At 39.1% G+C, this 20,404-nt stretch overlaps 1 protein-coding gene across 3 annotated transcripts in view; it reads left to right on the top strand.

Annotated features, from left to right (window-relative positions):
* Phlpp2 (PH domain and leucine rich repeat protein phosphatase 2) overlaps positions 1-20,404 on the top strand; it is a 74,399-nt gene that overhangs the window by 4,289 nt on the left and 49,706 nt on the right. Inside the window, exons 1-2 of one of the 3 annotated variants that reach the window (XM_085681748.2) lie at positions 1,135-1,239; positions 2,869-3,155. In XM_085681748.2, the coding sequence (XP_085537874.2) occupies positions 2,875-3,155 (281 nt within the window). In that variant the 5' untranslated portion in view covers positions 1,135-1,239; positions 2,869-2,874. Of the gene's footprint in view, positions 1-1,134; positions 1,240-2,868; positions 3,156-12,694; positions 12,750-20,404 lie in introns of those variants that run through there. The other 2 variants (XM_085681747.2, XM_048437288.3) reach the window with 2 other exon arrangements.

The following is a 20,404-nucleotide window of genomic DNA, read 5'->3' as shown; positions in this document are numbered from 1 at the left end:
TGCTTGTTCTCAAGACCTTTTAAGTGGCTATTGGTGAGGTGCAAATGAACCATATCTACTAGCGTTCTCTAACTCCTCAGCAGTTTTACTTCATTATAGAGTGTAGATTATAGATAGGAGACTGAGCTTGAAATGACCAACAAAAACGTGTTTTGATGACATAAAGTTCTATAAGAAAGGTATAGCCTTAAAGAAACACATTTGCACATTTACAAATGATTGCTAAAATCCGCTGGAAGGTGCTGGGTGTGGCGGCAAAGACTGTAATCCCTGCACTTGGGAGATGGAGTTGGCAGGGGAAAAAGTCAAGGCTGACCTCATCTACAGAGTGATTTTGAGGCCAAAATGGGATGCATGAGCTCCCATCTCAAACAATCCGTGGAAGAAAATTCACAATACTTCTGGGTCTTTCTGGACTTTTCTAAGACTGTGAAAGTCAGTGAGTCATTTGAACTACTAAATATATTTTTAATGTTACTTTTGCATCAACGTCTCACTTTTTAGGTCTGATCTAGGTTTCAAACAGTCTTCCTGCCTCAGCCTCCTAAGTTTTGGGATTATAGGTACATGCATCATGCTTGGCTTTAAAAAAAACCTATCAGTGGTGTGTAGATTGTGTCTGCTTACTTCTCATTCTCTAGTGCAAGGTGCAGGCCCTCTTTGTGTAAGTGTTACTGTGTCACATAGAACCTGTCAGTGTTCACTAAGGATTAGAAGGTAAGGCTTATTTAAAATTAGCTGGTAGTTAACCATTCAGTGGCTATAATTTCTTAGTAGTAAAAACATGATGGGTCTTGTGTGTTTGAGATGATCCTTGAAAGCCCGTTTTTTTATTTTGAGATATTTAAGATGAGATTCAGGATGGAGGAAAATGTGTTTGGTAGGAAAAGAGGCCTCATTCCCACCTGTGTCAGGGGTTTATTATGTCTGATTTTGAGTAGTTCTAAGATCATAAAGAGCTGCAGAAAGATCAGTTTAGGGCAGAAAATGTCAGTCAGTTGTAGAGAGCTTATCTGATATGTCAAAACTTGTGTTCAGTCCCTGGAACTGTTGTTCAAAAGTCAATTTACACGTGTTACCCTAAATTTAAACAGATTGTCATTCATCTCCTTGTTTTAAATTCACCACTTGTAGGGACACCTGTTTACTTACCCTTGTTTTTACTGTTAACTGCTGAAACCCGCCTTGGTCTTGAACTTGATCCTTTTGCCTCTGACTCTGCAGCATCTGGGATTACAGGTATGTTTCTCCAGTTATTCTCAAGTATTTACTATCAGTTAAACTAATATTTCCTTCATATGTATTTCTGTTTTTTAATGAGGAATACTAGTGAAAGTGTTTTTCTTTCTTTTGACTTTGTAGGTAAATATTATATGTTTTTTTTTATAAAAATTGAGACTTTTTAAGTTTATTTACTTCCTCATCATAGCTAATTGATGAAGCTAAAGTGCAAATTGGGTGTCAGGTCCTGTGTTATCTTTTGGGCTTTGCAGCTATGTCTGTGACATTCTGCATTAAAAACACTTGAGGGTCTTGGCAGTGAAGAGAGTGAGAAACCAGAGATGATGACAATCCGTGGTCATCTGTATAAAGTAGAAGTATATTCAAGGTGAAGATTTCTATTGAGAGGAGACTCTTTAATGCTAGACAGGGGTGAGTGCTGTGGAAGGCTCCAAAGAGAACTGGCATCTGAATAGAGGTTTAGCAAGTAAAAGCATGTGAATAAGGTGGAGAAGATGTTCTCCATATGCCACAGAGTGGCGGAATGGTTATGTGCTCAGAGACACAGATGGTTAGAAAGGACTGAAACACAGCAAAGGGCAGTGGAAAGTCCATGGAAATTTATTTTTTGTTAGCTCGAAATGGCCCATTGTGAAAACACAGGCAAATGGTGACTTTTAGAAACTATTTGCTGTTGTTTCATTTTTGTTTGTGTTTTGAAACAGTCTCAATATGTAGTCCAGGCTGCTTTGGAACACATTTATATAGGTTAAGTTTTCTTTACACTCCGGAAACCCTCCATGCTCTTCGGCCTGACTGCTGGATTATACATATGCCCCACCTTGCTTGGCTGGAAATTTTTATATTGGCTCTTAACAGTTGTTTTGCTTTAAGGTAGCTTGACTTCACAATATATATATGTGAATTTCACATACCATGGTTATAAAATGCCAGCAGTAATTGTCTTGAACATGCCAGGAATGGGAAGGAGATTTGTGTTACCAGACGGTGCTTAGTGCTCTGTGCGTTTATTTGGACTGTGAGGTTGAGAAAGTCTATTGTCAGATCAGAGTGGGGAGCTTGTTATCAACCCACTTCCTTGTGTGCAAGGCTTAATTTACATGTATCAGATTCAATCTGAAATTAATTAGTAATTATTATTTCTATTTTTTTTACAATTTAATAACAACCGCCAGCCGCACACCTTTAATCCCAGCACTCGGGAGGCAGAGGCAGGAGAATCTCTCTCTCTGATTTGAGGCCAGCCTGGTTTACAGAGTGAGTTCCAGGACAGCCAGGGCTGTTCTCAACACAGAGAAACTCTGTCTCAGAAAAAACAAACAAACAAAAAATCTTTGGAAATAAATAAAAACATCACATTCCAAAAATAACCAGACCCAGAGACTAAGTGAGAATTGTCATTCAAATCAGAAACTTGAAACTTCGCATTAAACATTTTATTTCTCAGTACTGTATATGTTTTATGCCCTGCATCTTGCTTTTAGTTGATTCTAGATGTAGTCAAGTTGACCAACAAGATTAGCTGCCACAGAAGGGATGCTAGGGCAGTTATGAGTGTAAGAACTGAACACACGTAATTCAGACAAATGTTTATGTTTATGATTTCTTTCTTTTGGTGTTTTTTAGAGAAATATGAAACACAATGGGAACAGAAACTGTTTGAATAGAAGAAGTAGGTTTGGTTCTCGAGAAAGAGACTGGCTGAGAGAAGATGTGAAGAGAGGCTGTGTTTACCTTTATGGAGCAGACACGACCACTGCCACTACAACCTCCACCTCGTCCTCTTCCTCCACATCCTCCTCCTCTTCTGACTTACATCTTGTCCTTTGCACAGTAGAGACACCAGCATCAGAAATATGTGCTGGAGAGGGAAGAGAAAGTCTCTATCTACAGCTTCATGGAGACTTGGTCAGGTGAGGTCTGAAGGGTTTTCTTGTTGTTGATGTTTTGTTTTGAGTCAGGAGTATCCTCTGTGCCTTGTGGTGATCTCAAACTCACAAGTCTTCTGTCCAGCCTCTTCAGTGATAGGATTGTAGGCATGCACTATTACTCTGAGCTGAGCTGAGTCTTAACTGTGATCCTTCTGTGATATTAGTAACATGCATTTCTGATTGGAGGTGGACTTTAGGATTATAATCACACTCTGTAACTTATGGTGATTTTGGAGTCAATGGGCATGAAAAAGATCTGTCTTTGGAATATTTAATGATTTTAAAAAATTACCATTTTTTATGTAGTATATCCACATGTTTATATATGTACATGTAGAGGGCCAGAGGTTGATATCAAGTGTATTCCTCTATTTTTAAAAATTTATTTTTATTTTTAATTATGTTTAGGTATGTGTGTTTGCATGTGTGTATGTGCACATGAGCTGTCTAACCGGGTGCTGGGAACCTAACTCAGGTACTCTGGAAGAGCAGTGAGTGTGCTTAACTGCTAAGCTGTCTCACTAGTCCTGTTTTTTGAGGTAGCTGCTCAACCTGGAACTCACCAACTGCTAGACTGGCTGGTCAGTGAGCCCTGGACTGTGTCCACTAGGCACTGTCCCCTAGTGCTAGTGTCCCAGGCATGCATCTGTCATCATACCTGGCCTGTGCGTTCGTGCTGGGGCTCCAAACTCAGGTCTTCATGCTCACATGGCAGATACTTTACTGACTGAGCATTTTCCCAGACTCTCAGTTTATGATTCTAGAGTTTAACGCTATAATGAAGGAAAACTTGATAGTTCTTCTATTTGGAATACACTATACATACAAATTTAAACATTTTAAAAGTTACCTTTGGGGAAGTGTAAATAGAACAAAATTGAAGTGTACAAAAGGGTTTAGAGTGAGAAGTCGTTCTCCGTCTGCCATTCCTCAGCCATCCAGTCCTTTTCATTGTTATTATCAGTTTGTTACACATCCAAGCATACACACTTGTGCCTCTAGATTCACATTTTAAAAACAGTGATGCTGTAGAAGACACATTGTTGACTTCATAGCTGAGATATTTCCATTATCATATACATAATTTACTTAATGACTACATGACTATCCCACTTTATGGGTCACTATAGTTTTAACTAATCTCCCTTAATCTCTCATTATGGATCTTAGCCTGCTACCCATTTTTAGCACAGCAGACAATGCTACAGCTGAATTCCTATGTGCCTGCTGTCTTACAGAGAAGTGTCTCTCTGGAGGCTAGGCCCATAGACGTGCAATATCCTTGGTCAAAGGATAGGACCATTTATAATTTTGATAAATATTTTCAACTTCTTCATAGAGGTTATATTTCTATCTAAAATATAAAAATATGGGGCTGGAGAGATTGCTCAGCAGTTAAGAGTACTTGACTGCTCTTCCAGAGGATCTAGGTTCTTTTCCTAGCACCTACATGGTGGTTCTCAACTGTCTGTGACTCCAGTTTCAGGGAATCCAACACCCTCTTCTGGCCTCCTTGGGAATCAGGCATGTACATGGTGTACAGGCAAACATGTAGACAAAACATGCATACATACAAAATAAATTCTTAATTAAAAAGATCCTTGAAATAGAATATAAAAGTATACCCATTTCTTTCTCTCTGAAATGTTTTAACGTTTATTTATTTATTTATCAATTTATTTATTTATTTTAGTTTCTTGAGACAGGGTTTCTATTTGTAAACACCCTCTCTGTCCTGGAACTCACTCTACAGACCAGACTGGCCTTGAACTCATGGAGATCCTCCTGCCTCTGCCTCTTGAGAGCTGGAATTAAAGACGAGTGCCACCACCACCTGGGTAGCATTAAGTTTTATATGTAAGTGTAGACACATACTCTTGCATGAGCTGAACCTGCTTATAAAGGATAATAGTTATCAATTTTTGTTTGTTCATTTATTAACTTAAGGTTCTGGGTTTAAACCCAAGGCCTCAAATGTTAGACAAGCACTGTACACTGAGCTTTCCAAAGAAAATCGTCTTCCAAGCCTACTTGAGGCTAAATAGGAAGTTTTTTGTTTGTTTTTGAGACATGGTTTTATATAGATGAAACTGGCCTTGAATTTCTGACCTGCCTTCTACCAAATGCTAGGACCAGAGGTGGGCACCACCATTAACAGGCTCAAATAGGAATTTTGCTATTCTGTTGTTTTAGTATTTATTTCTCTTAATGGGTAAAGTTGAACATATTTGCACAAGCTCAAAAATAATTTGTGTCATGAATTTTTATGTAAATACTGAGAAAAATAGTTGTGTAGTTTTATAATGTGCAGTTGAACTCTTTAATTCAATTTAGAAAAGCATTCGTCCTTTAAATGTTTCCCTCTAGTTTTCTGCCCATCCCGGTAGTGCACACTCCTCTAGAAACAGAATTCCAAGCTGTGGATAACATTATTGAAGTGCAGTGGAGAAGTGAGGCTACTCACACCTTAGAGGTGTGGTAATAGTAGTAACACCTTTAGCTGAGCCAAAAGCTGATGCCTCTTTAAAAGTGTGAACTGAGGTTTACTATGTATTCCTTTTAGGATCTGGATGAAATCCTGAAAAAGTAGATTAGCATTTGAATGTTTTCCTTGTTCTCAAGTTAACTACATTTCCTAAATCCTTCTGTGTAACAAAAGGATCAGACTGGGTGATCCTTAGGCTCCTCAAAATCTTAACACTGGTTCTGATCTAATTTTATCAGGTGGAAAGCCTCGACCTAGATTACAGCAGGTAGTGGTAGATGGTGCTCACTTACTTACTCATTTATTATTGTTTGCATTAGAAGATGCCAGGAATGTGAAGAAACACCCCCTCCATTACTTTGTTCCCACTAGTTGTGTAATTAGTTAAGAATTCAACTGTGATATAGTTTATTTACATATGAGAATGTAAACTGTAATTAAGGTGGAATGTTTATCTGTTAACCCTGTTGCTTTGTTAATTAATAGTGAAGTATCTCTTTGGAGATATAATTTATTAGAAAATATTGAAAACACCATTGAACTTAGGATGAACAGAATGAGCATGCTTTCATTACTGGAGTAAAAGCTCAAGCAAGACCTTAGACATCCAAGGAGAAGGAAGAGACTGTCTGGTCTCAATTGTGATTATTTGCGCTAGTCAGTACTGTTAGTATATTATCCATTTTCTCATCGCAATTTACAAGAATTTTGATGTAGTCTCATTCCTTTCATGTGAGGAAGATTGATGCTTTGACTAGCCCAAGGTCGGGCAGATACTGCTAGGCAGTTGAAATGACTGACATTTAAGGTGCCTGATGGACTTTCTTCCCAGTGAAAGGTCTTGGAGGAGAGGAACTGGCGCAGCAGCTCCCCTTTCCCAGTTTTACTGTCCAGTCATGTTTGCTTCCGGATCTTTAGGTCTCTTACGCAGTTGTTAATTACTTGAGCTCGGGTCTCTATTATCTAATCAGGAGTAGGTCCTTCCTTCAGAATAGCCCTTGTAAAGTAGTTGATAATCGCTGAGGCAGTATTGTTTTTGAGAACCTTTTTTGCTGATTACCGAAGTGTTCTGTGTGCTCATTGAAGACATTTTGAAAAATGAAAAGGCATACAGAGAAATAACATTATTCACTGTGTATGCTTTATGTAGATTACTTCATTAAATCCAGTCTTGTGAAGGAAACAGTTTCTATTGTATAGGCATAGTAAATGATATTTGAGGGATTACTCTTAAGAGTAATCAGTTAGAAAGTGGTTGAGCTGAAGTTTGAACCCTGACATTCTAACACTAGATCCCATCCTCACAACCTATATTGATAATTTTTTTCACCAGATTATTTATTATTACACACTTTTTAATAATTACATATTTGAGCTCATATTGTATATTCAATTTTATATCCTGATTCTCTTAGTATAAGATCACCTTAATTTTGTTGTTAAGAATTTGACTTTAAACACTAGTTTTAATAGTTTCAGGCTATTCTATCTTACAGGTATGTTCTAAGTTGTTTAAAAATTGAATGCTGGGGTCTAGGGAGATTTTAGCTCAGCATGGAAGGTACTTGCTGCCAAGCCTGACAAATTAGATCCCTGATACTCACATAGTAGACATACATACCATGGTGTATATTTACACACACACACACTAAATGTAAACTTTTTGCTTTTTTTTTTTTTTTTTTTGAGACAGGGTCTCTTTGTGTAGCATTTGGCCATCATGGAATTCACTCTGCAGACCAGGCTGGCCTCAAAGAGATCCGCCTGCCTCTGCTTCCCAAGTGCTGGGATTAAAGGTGTGCACCACCACCTGGCCTTTTTTTTTTTTTTTAATTTGAGAGCAAAGCTAGGCGTGTTAGCACACACCTGTGATACCAGAATTTGGGCGGTAGAGGCAGGAAGATGAGACTTCTTGGTCATCCTTCAGCTACATATGAAATTGGAGGCCAGCCTGGGCTACCTGAGACCTTATCTCCAAAACTGATAAAGTAATTGAAATTTGGTATACAGTAGTAGCTTAGATTGTATTATGAAATGAAAAAGTATAGTTCAAATCGTGTTCCTGACAGTTTACCATGCAAGTATATAATGTTCCATGTCTTATGGATTTGTAGAATGGAGAATATTTTCATTGTTTATCATGATGATTAAACCCATTGCACCTGATATGAAAAATGATGATTTAAGCTGGGTGGTGGCATGCGCTTTTATTCTCAATATTTGGGAGACAGAGACAGGCGGATCTCTGTGAGTTCTAGGACAGCCAGGGCTGTTACACAGAGAAACCATATCTCAAACAAACAAACAAACAAAAAACAAAGCAAAAATAAAAAATACAGATTCTAATTCAGAAGATCTAGGATAGTCTGAGGTCTTACTTCTAATGTGTTTGATTGGTTGTTTTTGTTGGATACGGTTTTTCTATGTAGTTTTAGTTGGCCAGATACTCTTTATGTTGCTCATTGTGGCCTTGAACTCACAGCAGTCCTCCTGCCTCAACCTTGCCTTCTGAGTCACACTTGACTTTCGAGATAGTAGTCCTGCTGAGCTCCTTAGTGATGCACAACACTTTAAGTATCAGTGAAGTAAAACACTTAGAATGTTGTCTGGTACTGATACATCCCACCCCACCCAGGGCGGCTTGTGTGCTAAGCACGTGCTCAAGCCACTGAGCTTTTTTCCTAGCCTAGTGCTTAGTAGATATTATGTCCATGGGTTGTTTCAAATCATTCAGCTCTTAGAAATAGTGCTATGCTAGCTAAACCACTGCTTGTGAACCCGAAAAAAATATTTCTCTTTCAGTCTACTTATTTATCTATTTTACTGTTTTCTTCTTTCAACAACAGGCTTGTGTGGTGGTTTGAATAAGAATGGCCTCCAGAGGCTCATATATTTGAAACCTAGTCACCAGGGAATGCTCCTGTTTGAAAGGATTAGAAGGATTAGGAGATGTGGCCTTGTGGAGGAAGTGTATCACTGGGGATAGGTTTTGAAGTTTCAAAAGCCCATGCCAAGCCCAGAGTCTCTTTCTGCCTCGGGATCAGAATGTAACTCTAAGCTAATGCTCCAGCACCTGCCTACATGTGGCCCTGTTCCCCATCATGATAATGGACTCTGAAACTGTGTGCAAGCCCCCAGTTAAATGCTTTGCTTTTGTAAGAGTAGGTCATGGTGTCTTGTCTGAGTTTCTGTCTTGCCTGGTTTCTGTCCTCCCACCGGGTCCCATAGCCGTTTAGCTCCAAAGAAATTACACAGAGGTCTCAATAAGTTATAAACTGATTGGTCCATTAGCTCAGGCTTTGTATTAGCTCTTATAACTTATATTAGCCCATTATTCTAGTATATGTTAGCTACATGGCTCAGTACCTTTTTCAGCGGGGCAGGTCACATCCTGCTTCTTTGGTGTCTGGACAGGACTGGGGAAGAATTGACTTCCTTCTTCCCAGAATTCTTCTCTTCTCACTGATCCGCCTCTACTTCCTGTCTGGTTGTCCTGCCTGGCTACTGGCCAATCAGCATTTATTTAAAACGTAATTGACAGAATACAGAATTGTCCCGCACCAGTGTCTCTTCACAAATAGAAAAGGGAATGAGACAGCTTGTGACTCAGTGTACTAGAAGGGTTACTTACAAACTTACAGAATTGTAACATGTGAAAGATCCTTTAAGAGATCATCTACTAATGAAAGAAACAAATGTGCACAACCCAATAGCACCTTCATATCCTTCATAGCCTTCGTATATGTGTGCTAGGGTAGGTTTTTTTGGTTGTCTGACTGCTGGGAAGTTAATACCAGCATTTACGGGGGTAGTGATAGAAAAGCTTAATATTGCATTTGTGTGGTACACAGATTATTCTGTCCCCAAAGCCAGGAACTTCTAGTAGGAGTCATTGAGAGCATTTATTTTCTTTTGTTTTGTAAATGTGGAATAGGCCCAGAGAGTTAGGGTTAGATCTATGTTTCTGTAGTTGACAGGTGGCAAAGTTGCATTTGAGACAAAAGTATTTCCTTCCTGGTGTAGCCTTTACCTTGTGCTGTTTGACCTGCCTTTTTTCTGATTTGCTGTTTAAGCAGCAAATGACTCATCAGCGAAGCTTAGTGCAATCATTTCCTTCAAGTTGAAATGTTGTAATAAGATCATACATAATGAAATCAGATTGCCCTTTGACTCTCTGTCTTATATCTGCTTTATTCTTAGTGACCAAAATGACTAAGATGGTAAGTGTTTGGTAGCCATCTCTTTAAGGTAAGCTCTGAGGAGTAATAGGATGTTTATAGCAGAAGATAACGCTGGAAGGATTTGGATTCCTGAGTTCTAATCTTTCTATCACTTCTGAGTGACTTTCTACAGGTCATTAAAAGTTTGTTTTATGGGCTGGAGAGATGGCTCAGTGGTTAAGAGTATTGTCTGTTCTTCCAAAGGTCCTGAGTTCAATTCCCAGCAACCACATGGTGACTCACAACCATCTGTAATGAGGTCTGGTGCCCTCTTCTGGCCTGCAGACATACACACAGACAGAATATTGTATACATGATAAATAAATAAATAAATAAACATTTAAAAAAAAAGTTTGTTTTATATAGATAGATACACACCTATTAGACACACACATATCTATATCTGTACACATGCATTTTCTTTTTTTCAGTGCAGTGATGAGGATCAAACTTAGGGCTTTGTAGATGTACACTCTCTGCTACTGAGCTAAATTCTCATCCCTCTTTCCCATATTTTGAATGAGTGAAATTCTGTTTCTGGATATGTACCAGACTGTTGCTAAAATAAAGGAGAAGATTTGTCTTTGTATTTCACATGTCAGTCCTCTGTTTCTGAGATGGCGACTCATATAACCCAGGCTAGCCTTGAACTTGCCTTGTAGCCAAGAATGACTTTGACCAGGAGTGTCACCTACCGTCAACTACCTCCTGCTGTTATCGCCCCTGTGCTGGTTACAGGTTTGTTCCACCATGCCTGGCTTTCAGTACTATTTTAAGACTTTAAAAGAGAAAATGTGTTAGGCTGCAGAGCTAGCTCAGTCATTACTGTCCTGTAAATAGTAACCAGCTAAAGAAGTAAATACAAGCATGAGGGCCTGTGTTAGATCCCCAGCCCAAGAAACATAACTGGGCATGGTGGTGCCAACCTGTATTCTGAGTACTAGAGATGGGAGATGTGTTGATCTCTGGAGCTCACTACCCAGCTATTCTAGTCTACTTGGTGAGTCTTGTATTGGAGGATGGTACTGGAAGAATAGTGCCCAGTGTTGTCCTCTGGCTACTACACATGCAGACATGTGAACATGCAGCCATATACATATACCTGCACACATGAATATGCAGCATGTTATATATTACAGGATCAATATAGATAATTTTTATTTTCAAACTTTCTTTTGCATTTTAATACTTACAAAATCAGCATACATCTTACAGTTGATAGTGGTAATAGTTTGATAGTGTAGTTAATTGACAGTGATTTTTCTCTCTTAATGTTTGTTCTGATACTATCTGGTTAGCTACAGTCCTTCTGACACTGGACTCACCAGGGTTAATACTGACTTTAAAAATTAAGAGCTTGTCCCTGTTTGGTGGGCAGTGCAGGAGTCACAATATGTGAAATTCCTTCAATTAATTTTACTGACATTAATTTTACTGACATTTTGCCCAATTTTATACTTTAAAAAGCCCTTTTCACAATTAGTAAAAAATCAGCATGTATTTTGGCTCAGAGCATCTCTATTTTTTTTCTGTGGAAGGAATAAAAATTATATTTCAGAAAAAAGGGAGGAAGAAGAGAGCTGGGAAGATGGCTCAGTGATTGATTGCTACCAGCTGTTTCCCAGGACCCTTATGGTGGAAGGAGAAAACTGACTTCTTCAAGTTGTCCTCTGACCTCCACGTGTGTGCCATGTGTATGCCTGCATCCCTACTCCATGCACAGGCACAAACTAAATAAATTTAATAAAAATTAAAAGAAAAACAACTCAAAAGGGCATGGTTGGTCAAGCAAGAATGCCCTTGTTTGAGGACATGTATAGGATCAAGATACATTCTATACATGCATGAAATTGTAAAGGAATAAATGAAAGACACACACAGACACAGACACACAAGTACACACAAACAAGAATGTTCTTATTTCAGAATGGAGCAGCTCTTCTGGGATCCCTAGTTTGCCTGCATTTCTGAATAACTAAATATGGATTGGAAGTTCCCATGAAATGCTCAAGTCCAGTAGTTCTCCGGAAGACTCAGTGAAGTGGGAAAAGTACTGTGGGCAGGATTATAGTTTGTATATAAAGGATGCAAATCAGAACTGCAACTGAAGAGAAGCAGGGCAAGGCCTGGGAGGATCCCCATTCTGGGCTTCTGTGTCTTGTGTTTACAGACTTCAATTCATTCCCATCCAACCGCGATGAAGTGTTTTACCAACTAGGAAATTTTCCAGCACAAAGTATTTGGGCTTTGTAAAAAAGGGTTGGTTGATTAACTCAGTGTCCACATGTCTGATCCAATCTGCAACCCCTTTGGTTCACTCGTCTGGATCAGGTTGGCCTAAAATCCCAACCCTTTAGTCACATGGTTGGTTGTTCTGGTGACAGGATCCCATCCTGAGTAATTTTCTTTCTTAGCATAAACTCAGGGATTACCTAAGAGGCCTGTAAATAACAAAGACCCTCCTTGGAATCTGCCTTCTGGGAACCAGGGACAAGGCCAGCCTTGATCTTTGGTACACAACTGTGGTACTTTAAAAAGTAATGCATCTTTCAAGAGGTGTATAATAGATGTAATAAAATACAGCCATTTAAGACAATCTTTTAGGGTCCATGGAGTGAACTGACATAGGCAGTGCTTTGAGTGATTTTCTATGTAAATTATTTTAGCAAATTATTAGCAAATAATTAGCAAAAAACATGTAGTTTTTCTTAAAAAAAAGATTGGTTTTTGTAATGAAATAAACATAAATTCAAATGTATTGTCATTGTGTTCTAGTTGTGACCCTTTGAACTTCATTTTTCTTATTTCTGATATAGGCATAGCTTTGTAATACTCTTTGTGATACCAGAGATACCTTCAGGATAGCATGAGGTAGGAATTATCCTTTTTATTACAATTGGGATTATTCTCTGTATTGTCAATTGTTCTTTGCAGATTTTATCGTCAAAAATGACTGGGGAGCGAATTGTAATCTGAATTCAGTGTAGGGAACAAAATGGATGTATTAATTCTTATGTGGGATTTTCATAGTGTATGCTTTTGCTTCCCACTGTTAACTAGAACTCTGCATTTGTTTGGTATTTTAGAAACAGGTTCTCACTGTGTATTTCAGGCTTGCTTGGAACCCATGATCCTCTTGTCTCTATCTGGACTGTAGGGATTTTGGGGATGGTAGATGGCATTGCAGTTTGTAACAACCTGTCTGGGTAGAACTCATTTGGGTTGCGGAGGGAGCGGTTGCTGGGGATTGATCTCAGGGCCTTACTCCTACTAGGCAAGTGCTCTGCCACTGAGCCACATTTTTAACCCCTAACTAGAACTCTTAGGAAATACACTTACTGAACTGTACTCAAGTCTTAACTGGAACACTGTTTAGAATGGCTAAATACAGAACACTATTGGCAAAGGGATATAATCTGCTGTCATGGCATTGCTGCCTGCCTGGCTAGCTGGTGTGGTGAGAACTTAGAATTCCTGCATGTTCAGGTTTACAGGGATCAGTTGTTTCACCATCAGAGGAGTAATGGAAGTGGCTCAAATGCTGACTCTAACGTTTTGTGAAAACTCACCACGTCTATTTTGCAGCATGTAATTTCTCTTTAATTTGTGAAAGATTTAACAAATAGCTGGTAACCAGCCTGCAAAACTTTTGAAACTTTGGAACAAAAAATTGCTGTGTAAGTGCATTACCTCCTTTCCTTCCCCCATATTCTCTACTCTTTAAAGCAAAGGAACCTAATGAGAAAATGGAATTAGTCTTTCACCTTACTCGTTCTTGTACTTCCTGAGATATTATTTATTATCAATTTATGTTACAGTAATGAGAGCAGATTGTGAAGGTTCTCATGATTTTTTTTTTTCATGCAACCCGGGAAAATGCTTTGGTTGGCGGGAATGGTATATAGCGAGGCTTATATACCATTATATACGAAATCTGCAAGGCTTTCATTTGGGTTGGTAATTTGATCATGCAAAATACATCAGAATTGGATGTTTCTATTTTGGTCCCTTTTCTAGAGAAAAACAAGAAAGTTGAGCAAGTGAAAGAGTTAGCTTTAAAGTAGTTACGGAAGTCAGCAAGATGGCTCAGTGGTAAAAGCACTTGCCCCACAAGCCTAACAACGTGCATCTGATTCCTGGATCCAGTGGTGGAAGGAGAGACCCAGAGTCTTGAAACTGCCCTCTGACCTACAGATGTACCCCCTCCAAAAAAAAATGACATGTATTAATTATTAATATGAGGTAATCTTGTAGAATTTTGATATTGAAATACAATGAACTCTAAATCATTTTTAGGGAGTAGAGTCAAGGGGGAGTTTGAATTATATATGGAAGATGTCTCTGTAGCATGAATAATAAAAACCCAGAGACAGTTATTGGGGTCCACCCTGAAAATCAGAAAAGCAAAGCAGCCAGCCACTGGCTCCTACCTCTACCTCAGACTGAAAATTGGCGATATCCCATTTCCACAAATCCTCAGATTGAGACTGAGCTGAGACCTGTTTCCTCCCATTTTGTATTCCTTTCTAATGCTGAGATTAAAGGCGTGCACCACTACCGCCCAGCCTCTGTGGCAAACTTGTGTGGCTTCTGGGATTAAAGGTGTGTTGTACCACCACTGCCTGGCCTGTATGGCTGACTAGTGAGGCAAGCTTTGTTTATTAAAATACAAATGAAATATCACTACATGTCTTAGCTTAGATATTTCAATTTAAGTTATAAGAGAATAATAGTGGTTATATAACCTGTTGGTTTCTACAGGTGCCTCTTATGACTGTGACAAGGAATGCTCTCATCATTGAGCATCTTGATGCATTAAGATTCTTTTTCATACCAGGTCTGCCAATGTGAATTCTCCCTGTGCTTGGTCTCATTTCAGAGGGGCCACTTGTTCTAGCAAGTCTGATCCTTTGACAGGATGTTGTAAATTCTCCTTGATCACTTTAAATTACATGTATTCATTGTATGTACTGTGTGTGCTCACACATTCTTACACCATAGTACTCATGCGTACATAAGAGGACAACTTCAGGATTAATTCTGTCCTTCCATCTTTGGAAGGCACTTGGGTCCTGGCAAGTGCCTTTAGCTGCTGGACCATGTTGCTAACCCTATAAATTCTTCTGAAAATTTGTCTTTATCTTGCTGGTCTCTGGAATTAGTTGTCTAGCCAATCTAACCAAATCAGTGAGCTCCAGGCTCAGTGAGAGTTGGTGTGTCAAGAAAAAGAAAAAGGAAAAAAGAAAAAGAAACAAAAAAAAATAAGGGGGAAATGTGTAGGAAGGGAAACAGCACCCACTGTTGATCTCTGTCTAGTTTCACATGCATGCACCCTTTTTTGTTGTTGTTTTTTTGCTTTTAGTTTTTGAGACAGTTTCTCTGTACAGCCCTAGAACTCAGAGATCTACCTGCCTCCGGAGTGCTGGGATTAAAGGCATGTGCCACCATGCCCAGCTAAAATCCTTCTTTTAAAGAAAAATTCTGGGTTAGGTTGGGAAAATACTTACTGTTGTCACAGATCTTGGTGAGTTTTTATTTTCTTTGGATAAGGATTAATGGATACTTTTACTCTGAAAAGTTTCTTTTCTATTAAATTCAGTCAGCAGCAGTTGGGAGATGGAGACAGCAGGACTACTGCAAGCTTGAGGGGAGTCTGGGCTACATAGTGAGTGACAGCCCAGAGAGAGCGGCATGACAGGGCCTTGTCTCAGAAAACTACACTATCTAAATAAATAATAATGGAAAAGCTCAGTCCTCCTGTGTCTTTATGGGCTTTATTCCCTGCCCCCTTTCTTAGTAGTAGTGATAGTTTTATCTGAGTTTATCTTATAGTTTCTGACACAAGAGGATCATATTGAGCTGGACATGGATGGCAGCACATGTTTAGAATTCCAGTGCTTTGGAGGCTGAGGCCGAACTGTCGGGAGTTGTAGGCTAGCATGGGTTGTAACAGCAAACACAACAAAAAACTAAGCTGAGCAGGAGGAAGGCAAGTCAGGTGTTGGTTTATTTTTGGTGTGCTTTGTTCAGCAGTTTTGACTCTTTGTTTCTTATTTTGATGCAGGTGTTTATATGCAGCTTTTGTAGTGATTACTGTTTTCATTATAGTTTTTACTTAAATCTTGTTGCCTCAGCATTTTATAGTTACTCAAATATAAAAGACTGACCTTCATATCTTTTGTTCATACAGAGAAGTATATTGTATTTCTTCTTTTTTGTTGTTGGTTTTAGTTTATTTATTTATTTAATTTTTTTTTGATTCAGGGTCTCACTTTGTAGCCCTGGCTTGGAACTCATTATGTGGACCAGGCTATTCTGAACTCAGTTCTGCCTGCCTCTGCCTCCTGAGAACTGGGACTAAAGGTGTGCCCCACTCTACCTGGCCAACTTAGTTAGGCTTTCTGTTGCTGTAAAGAGACACCATGACCATATTAACTGTATAAAGGAAAGCATTTAATTGGAGCTGACTTAGAGTTGAGAGGTTAGCCCACTGTCGTCATGGTAGGGAGTATTGTGGCATACAGGTGTAGCTATGATTCTTCAGAGGCAGGTGAGAGCTCTATATCTGGATCAGTACCAGCAGAAAGAGTAAGTGATCCACTGGGCCTACCTTGAGCTTCTCAAACCTCAAGCACCACCCCCAGTATCACACTTCCTCCAACAAGACCACATCTCATAATAGTGCCACTTCCTGTGAACCTATGGGTTCATTTTCATTCAAACCATCACATTGGCTTTATTTTTCTAGTCAATATAATTACTAAATGCTCTTTAAGACCTTTTGAAGGTACATAGACTTTGATGTAGTGCTTGTTTAGTGTTTTTTTCCAAGTAGAAGAGGTACTCTATTTTTAATCTAATTAAAATGTAATGCCAATCTTAATTTTTAAAATTGTTTTTATTGAATATATATCTTTCTCCACTCCCCTCCCTTCCTTTCCTCTTCCCTTCTACCTCTTCCATGATCCCCACGCTCCCAATTTACTCAGGAGAGCTTGTCTTTTTCTACTTCCCTTGTAGGTTAGATCCATGTATATCTCTCTTAGGGTCCTCTTGGTTGTCTAGGTTCTTTGGGATTGTGATTTGTAGGCTGGTTTTCCTTTGCTTTATGTCTAAAAGCTACTTAGAAGTGAGTACATATTATATTTGTCTTTCTGGGTCTGGGTTACCTCACTCAGTATGATGTTTTATAGATCCATCCACTTGCCTGCAAATTTCAAGATGTCATTTTTTTTTTTCTGCTGTGTAGTGCTCCATTGTGTAAATGTATCACATTTTCCTTACCCATTCTTTGATTGAGGGACAAACGTTTAGGTTGTTTCTAGGTTCTGGCTATGAAAAACAATGCTGTTATAAACATAGTTGAGCGCATGTCCTTGTGGTTTGATTGGGCATCCTTTGGGTTTATACCCAAAAGTGGTATTGCTGGGTCTTGGGGTAGATTGTTCCTAATTTTCTGAGAAATTGCCGTACTGATTTCCAAAGTGGCTGTACCACCACTCCCACCAGCAATGAGGAGTGTTCCCTTTACTCCACTTCCTCTCCAGCATAAGTTGTCATCAGTGTTTTTGATCTTGACCATTCTTACAGGTGGAAGATGGAACCTCAGAGTTGTTTTGGTGTGCATTTCTCTGATGACTAAGGATGTTGAACATTTCTTTAAGTGTCTTTCAGTCATTTTAGATTCCTCTGTTGAGAGTTCTCTGCTTAGGTCTGTACTCTATTTTTTATGGATTCTGTTTTTGTATCCAATCTGTTAGCCTGTGTCTTTTTATAGGTGAGTTGAGTCCATTTATATTAAGGGATATTAATGATCAGTGATCATTAGTTCCTATTACTTTAGTTTTCATCGTTGGTGATGTTATTGTGTGTGTTTTTCTTTTTTGGGATTTGCTGCTGTTAGATCATCTATTGTCTGTTTTTGTGGATGTAGCTAACTTCCTTGGGTTAGAGTTTTCCTTCTAAGTACTTTGTATAGGAGTGGGTTTGTGGCTAGGTATTGGTTAAATCTGGTTCTGTCATGGAATATCTTGTTTTGTCTGTTTATGGTGATTGAAAGTTTTGCTGGGTAGAGTAGTCTGGGCTGGCATCTATGATCTCTTAATGTCTGGATAATGCTTGACCAGGACCTTCTGGCTTTCATTGTTTCCATTGAGAAGTCAGGTGTAATTCTGATAGGTCTGCCTTTATTTCTTATTTGGTCTTTTTTCTTTGAAGCTTTTAATATTCTTTCTTTATTCTGTATGTTTAGTGTTTTGATTATTATGTGACAAGGGGACTTTCTTTATTGGTCCAGTCTATTTGGTGTTCTATAAGCTTCTTGTAATCTTTATATACATAGCTTTTTTTTTTAGGTTGGGAAAGTTTGTGCTTTTGAGTTGGACTTCTTCTTCCTTCTCTGTTATTCTTAGGTTTGGTCTTTTCATGGTGTCCCATATTTCCTGGATATTTTGTGTTAAGCTTTTGTTACATTTAATTTTTTTGACTGATGAGTCTATTTTCTCTGTTGTATCTTCAGCACTTGAGAGTCTCTCTTCCATCTCTTGTATTCTGCTGTTTATGATTGCATTTGTGGTTCCTGATCATTTTCCCATACCTGCTGTTTCCAGAATTCCCTCAGTTTGTATTTTCCTTTTTGTCTCTATTTCAGTTTTCAAGTTTTGAATGTTTTTTTTTCATGTTTGCCTGCTTTTCCTTGGTTTTCTTTTAAGGGATTTGTTAACTTCTTCTAACTTTTTGTTTGTCTTTTCTTCCATTTCTTTGAGAAAATGTCTAATTTTCTCTTTAAAAACATTCTCCTAAAATTATTTTTTAGGTTATTTTCTTCTGCTTCATCTATATTGGTGTGTTCAGGTCTTGCTGTTGTAGAGCCGCCAGTTTTTGTTGGTGTCATGTTGGCCTTTGTGGTGTTGAGTATGTTCTTATTTTGTCTACCCATCTTTTTCTCTGATTGGTGTAGTTGGGTTGTATCTCTGGTGATCAATCTTCCTGGTGTATCCAAGGCTCAGAGGTTGCTCCTTGTGGTGCAGTCAGGGCCATTGTTCCAGTCACTCCAGAGTTCTCTTGGTGTTCCCAGAGGTCACTAGGGGTTTCCAGGGTTTCTCTGTAATCTCTGTGGTTGTTCAGGCCAGCTCCCACTGAGGGCTCTGGCTCTGGCTGATTCCTGGCTTGGGCCTGCTCTGTCAAAGGTCCCTGGCTTGGACCCAGTCTGGCAGAGGTCTCTAACTCAGGCCTGCTCCCTTGTACCTTGTCCTGCGGAGGTTGCTGACTTGGGCCTGTTTCTGAGGATGTCCCAGAATCAGGCCTGCTCCCATGGAGGTCCCTGGCTTGGGTCTGGTCCCACCAAGGTCTCTGGCTTGCACCTGTTCCCTTGGTGGTTGCTCCCTTGTACCTGCTCCTGCTTGGGCCTGCTTCTGTGGAGGTTGCTGGCTCGAGCCTTGCAATCTTAATTTTTTACATTTATTTGTGTGCATGCCTCTGTGTGTGTGTTGTTGTTGTGGACACATGTATGCCATTGTGAGCATGTGGAGGTCAGTGGACAACTTGTGGGAGTTGATTCCCTCCTTCTATCCTGTCGTTCCCAGGAATCACACTCAGGTGGATTATGCTTAGTGGCAGGGACCTTGTCTTTACCTTTTCAGTGACCTCAATCCTAAATTGTTTTGGAACTACAGTCGTCAGTATTAGGGAACACATTACATGCAAGGTATTTTGCTAAGTATTTTACATGTTATATTGCTATTGTTGTAAGATAGTCTTAGTAGCAACCCTATGAATTCAATTTTCATTCTCTTTATACTAGCAAGGAATTTAATACAGGAAGATTAAATAGGCAGGGGCAAGCAGAACTGAGTCTCCAGATCAGGCATTCTGACTTTTCAAGCCTGTATGTTTAGCTACTCCATCTATTACTATTTGCTTTTTAATAAAAAGAATTATCAGAAGATATAGTAATAATATGTTTTGCTCTTTGAAGTCTTTTGGGGGGCCTGCCACCCAGCTCCCAAGTGAATCACACACGGAGCCTTACTCCTATTTATAAATGTCAAGCCTTAGCTTGGCTTGTTTCTTGCCTGCTTTCTTTAACTTACATTATCCCATTCACCCTTTGGCCTATGTGTTTTTCCCATTCTCTTATTCTTTAAATCTAGCTCTTATTCTGTGAATTGCTGTGTAGCTGGGTGACTACCCCTTAATGTCCTCCTCCTTCTCAGACCACTACTCTGACCACTTTTCCCAGTTTTCTCCTTTGTATTCTTTCTGCCTGCCAGCCATGCCTATCCTTTCTCCTGCCTCACTATTGGCCATTCAGATGTTTATTAGACCATCAGGTATTTGAGACAGGCAGAGTATCACAGCTTCACAGAGTTAAACAAATGCAACATAAACAAAAGTAACACACCTTAAAATAATATTCCCAACAAAATCAGTCTACTATTGAGACTGCTGAAACCCCTTCAGTCAACATAGATAATGGTCATTTCTTTTTCTTCTATATTTTCAAAGTATCTTAAATTTGACTTAAA

The sequence above is a fragment of the Myodes glareolus genome, chromosome 22, assembly GCF_982192425.1.
Source record: "Myodes glareolus chromosome 22, mMyoGla1.1, whole genome shotgun sequence".
In the NCBI taxonomy this organism is placed as follows: Eukaryota; Metazoa; Chordata; class Mammalia; order Rodentia; family Cricetidae; genus Myodes; species Myodes glareolus.
The sequence above is the reverse complement of the archived record's forward strand: the minus strand, read 5'-3'. Positions and strand labels throughout refer to the sequence as shown.